Source organism: Volvox carteri (assembly GCF_000143455.1).
Source record: "Volvox carteri f. nagariensis unplaced genomic scaffold VOLCAscaffold_110, whole genome shotgun sequence".
In the NCBI taxonomy this organism is placed as follows: Eukaryota; Viridiplantae; Chlorophyta; class Chlorophyceae; order Chlamydomonadales; family Volvocaceae; genus Volvox; species Volvox carteri.
Window position 1 is genome coordinate 227675 of NW_003307653.1, and position 4079 is coordinate 231753.

Here is a 4079-nt window from a genome sequence, read left to right on the forward strand (position 1 = left end):
ATTATCTACTGCGTATATATAAACGAGCGTGTGTATATGTGTGTATATGTGTGTATATATGTGTGTATATGTGTGTATATATGTGTGTATATGTGTGTATATATGTGTGTATATGTGTGTATGTATGTGTGTGTATGTATGTGTGTGGGAAGAACTTAAGGGGACGGATCCCTTCAGTTCGGACGCATGTTGCTTATGTTCGCTTCCGCCGCTGCTGTTGGTGAAAGCAGCCTTTTCCCCTCTGGAGAGATCTCTCCCCCGCCCCCCCTAGTCCTCACTTCGACCGCCTTTGTTCGTCCCTTCCCAAGCTCAGCTTATCTTCTACTCCCCCTTCCCCCCTCCTCTGCCCCCTTCCCCCTTTTCCAATCTGTAGATGATGATTTGGGTGCCCATCGTGGTGGGATGTGGGATGGCCGTTTGGAAGGCCATCAACGGCACCATAGACTTCTCCAACCTCATCAATGCGGCCCTGTCCATAGTGCTGATCGTCATGCCCATCACGTGGTAGGTGAAAAGGGGGAGCGGGCGGGGGGCGGGGGGGGGAGGGGAAAAACACGCCACACACACGCAAGATGGTGTGCGTGTGGCCGTGGTGTGTATGTTGTTACAGGGTGGTTAACTTCGCCAGCGGCCCCCTTTCCCGGGGCAGTCCCTGCTCTCCCCTGCTAGAGGGGCACCCTAATCCGTCACCCCATCCGACTTCAGAATGTATTCGTTGGGTTCGGCAACTCACCACCAGCATCCAACCAAATCTAGCGGATCAACGGCGCATCAACTTAGTTCCTGGTCAGCTCGCAAGTTGATATTATCACGTCCTACATCGTCCATATGATGGGGGGCCACCTCCCATTTGAACCCGGGTCGGCCGGGAGCAGAAGTCAGGCCTTAACCTCTGCCAGCCGCCTGCCATATGTGTGTATATATGTGTGTGTGTGTTGCTGGTGGGGAGGGGGAAATGTGTGCTAGTGAGTGACTCTCCTTTGTATGGCCTGGGCACTAGGGCTGTGCTGTGCTGTGCCATGCTGTCCATGCCATCCGAGTGCAGCTGTGGTACTGAGTACTGCTGGTGCGCAGATGCGGAGGGGGGTAGGGGTAGGGGTAGGTGGCCCCGCTGGGACGGGTGACCAGTGACCACTACTTGTAGTGGTCCCCTTCCTTTCCGTGAAGTGGTCTGTATCTAGCTATCGTCGGCACCATGTATGTATGATGTGTGAAACAGGGGGTGTATCTTCGCCCGTGGCAGCTACCCTGCGAAACCCTGCCTTCCCCGGTATTTCGGGGCACCCTCATCCAGTCACCCTGGTCAACTTCTCAGTGGATCGCTCAGGTTCCGCACCCACCACCAGCATCCAACGGAATCTGCCGGGCCGACAGCGGCCCAACTCCATTCCTGGTCGGCTCGCAGGTTAACTTTATCCCAGGTCATCACCGTCCATCAACTAGGGGCGCTATGCCTTCCACCATCGGAAGGACTTTGACCCTAACGGGTATCGATCCCGGGATCTCCCGGGGGCAATGGTCGCGCCTTACCAGTAGTGCCAAACCCTGTGTATGTATGTATGTATGTATGTATGTATGTACGTATGTATGTATGTATGTATGTATGTATGTATGTATGTATGTATGTATGTATGTATGTATGTATGTATGTATGTATGTATGTATGTATGTATGTATGTATGTATGTATGTATGTATGGGCCGCCGCCGCCGCCGCCGCTGCTGCCGCCTCCCAGGGGTGTCCGCGCCTACTTCGCCATCAAGGAGAAGGAGCGGCTGCACCAGGCGCACCTCAACGCGCTGTTTCTGCTGCACAACCTCAACAACAACGCCGGAGTCATCTCGCAACTGCTGGGGGAGGCGCAGGAGCAGGTGGGGGGGGTGACAGTACAACATAATAAATACACATATATACACACATACAGATATACAGAATGTATACATACATATACTTAAAAAAAAATATATATATATATATATATATATGTGTGTGTGTGTAAATGTATACATATATATGTATATATATACATATATATAAATATACCGACATACACCTACGTGCTGCTGCTCAGAGTGTGCTGTATGTTATGCGGGAGGAGGAGCCGGAGGGACAGCGGCGCGCTTCCGCACGGCCCTCACCTTAACCTCCCCTTTCCCCCTCCAGTTGGTTCGGGAGTTGGTTCGGGGGTTTGACGGCTTCTTCTCCCCCATTCGTTGAGGTTCTCGGTGTCCGAAGAAAAGGCAACAAAACAAGTCCAGACCTTCTCCTCCACGCCTCAGGAGCTAAACATGTTGTTGAACACTGCCGTACGCTGCCCTGCGCCGTACAACGCTACAGGAGGACAACGAGACGATGCTGGCTTACTTCTTCCTGTGGCAAGGCGAAGCTACGCCGAAGCCCGTGCCCAAGATTGAGCTGGACAGGGCCGTGGAGGCGTATCTGCAGGTGTGTACGGCACAAACATGTACGACACACATACCCACACACATATCTGGTCGCCGCTCGTATAGGGCACACACACATGGGTATTAACATTGTGGTTTTTATGTGCAACTATTCGTTTCCCGCCGCAGAGTAAGTTGGACGAGCTGAACGTTGCCGTACGCATGGACTACGAGGTAATTGACTCCATGACCAAGTTGGAAAGGCTGGGGCTGGTGCACATCAGCCGAGGGCCGGACGGAGTGAGGCGGCTGCAGGTACGGAATGGTATAAACCGTGTCGTGCTGCAGTGCTTGCCGTGTGTTCCTTTTTTTCCTGAAACCCTCTTTCTCTACCTCCGCACGAGGCCACCGCCAGATTAGGCACCACCACCTCCGAAACCTGTACCGCAGATTCCGCCTGCCTGCCTGGTGCCTCCGATTCCCTTCTCCTTTGCCTTGCCTCTGATTCCCTCCTCTGTCTCCCGTTTCCTGTTTCCCGTTTCCTCCTATCCTGATTCCTAATTAGGCTCTCCCCCTGGACTTGGCCCTGGAAAAGGCCCACGTGCGCCACTTTGACGAATCCCGCGAGGCAGGTCAGCCCGAGCTGCCCCCCTCAGAGGCCCGGCGCCAGGTCACCCAGGGCCTCACATGGCACGAGTGTGCGGATGTGTTCCGACCCACAGGTCGGTCGGTCGGTCGGTCGGTCGGCGGGAAATGGGATCCAATGGGATTGGAAGGGGGGGGCCCGGGGGGGGGGCGGGGGACTGTGGTGGGCGGGTTGGTTCGGGGGAGACTCGTGCATGCGTGCGTTCTTATGATTATATTATCATTTTAAGTATGCATGTGTATGTACGTATGCATGCATGTGTGGGGGGGCCGGGGGGAGGCGGGGTTGGAGGCGGGAGGGGAAGGTGGGGGGGTTTGTTTTCGTGGCGTGTTTGTTTTCGCCGCTATCAGATCCATCTTTCCTCTCCCCTCTCCTCTTCCCCTCACCCCAGTATCACCTGTACTGCCCTGCGGGCCTGGGGGCGGGAGGGGGAAGGGGAGGGGAAAGGGGAGGGGACCTCCCTCAACCCTCCGCGACCTCAGCCCTCCGCGTGTTGCGGTTCCTCTAGGGTGCTGGTGGTCCCCAGAGGCCGTTACTTTCCCGCCCCGCTCCCGGCAGCTCTACACCGCCCCCACCCCGCTGGGTATCAGACTAGACGTATACACACGTCGTACACATGCACCTCCCACCGACGTCCTGGGCGCTCTCGATACCCTCCTCTCCCCCCCTCCCCCCCCCCCACACACACACACAACCCTCTACATGTAGGTCAGAAGTTCCGGTATTTTTGGAACTCCGAAACCGGAGAGTCTCAGTACCACGAACCCGACGAGCCGTACATCAAATTGGGGGCAGCAGCGGCGCTGGACCTGGAGGACGCGTACGTGAGTATATCTGTATGTCGCACGATTTTGTTGCTGCCGTCGGGGCTGCAGGGGCTGGAGGGCGAGTGCCGTGGACCGCTGCCGTTTGCGCTCTTTTGCTTCTTGGTCCCCTCTTCCCCTTCGTCTTCCCTTCCTTTTCTTCCTAAGGGGTGTGCCCGCGTCTTCTCCCTAACTGCCCGGGCTTTCCCCCCCCATCCCTGCCCCCCCCCCCCACAAAAAAAAAAC

General features: G+C 55.8%; 1 protein-coding gene across 1 annotated transcript in view; it reads left to right on the forward strand.

The window, feature by feature from the left end:
- The window catches only part of VOLCADRAFT_100264 (uncharacterized protein), a gene marked incomplete at both ends in the record, with an annotated part of 12584 nt that overhangs the window by 7884 nt on the left and 621 nt on the right, over window positions 1-4079 (forward strand). The window contains 6 exons of the mRNA XM_002958878.1: window positions 374-504; window positions 1736-1871; window positions 2338-2445; window positions 2511-2699; window positions 2950-3106; window positions 3739-3854. Of these exons, the coding sequence (XP_002958924.1) occupies window positions 374-504; window positions 1736-1871; window positions 2338-2445; window positions 2511-2699; window positions 2950-3106; window positions 3739-3854 (837 nt within the window). The remainder of the gene's footprint in view (window positions 1-373; window positions 505-1735; window positions 1872-2337; window positions 2446-2510; window positions 2700-2949; window positions 3107-3738; window positions 3855-4079) is intronic.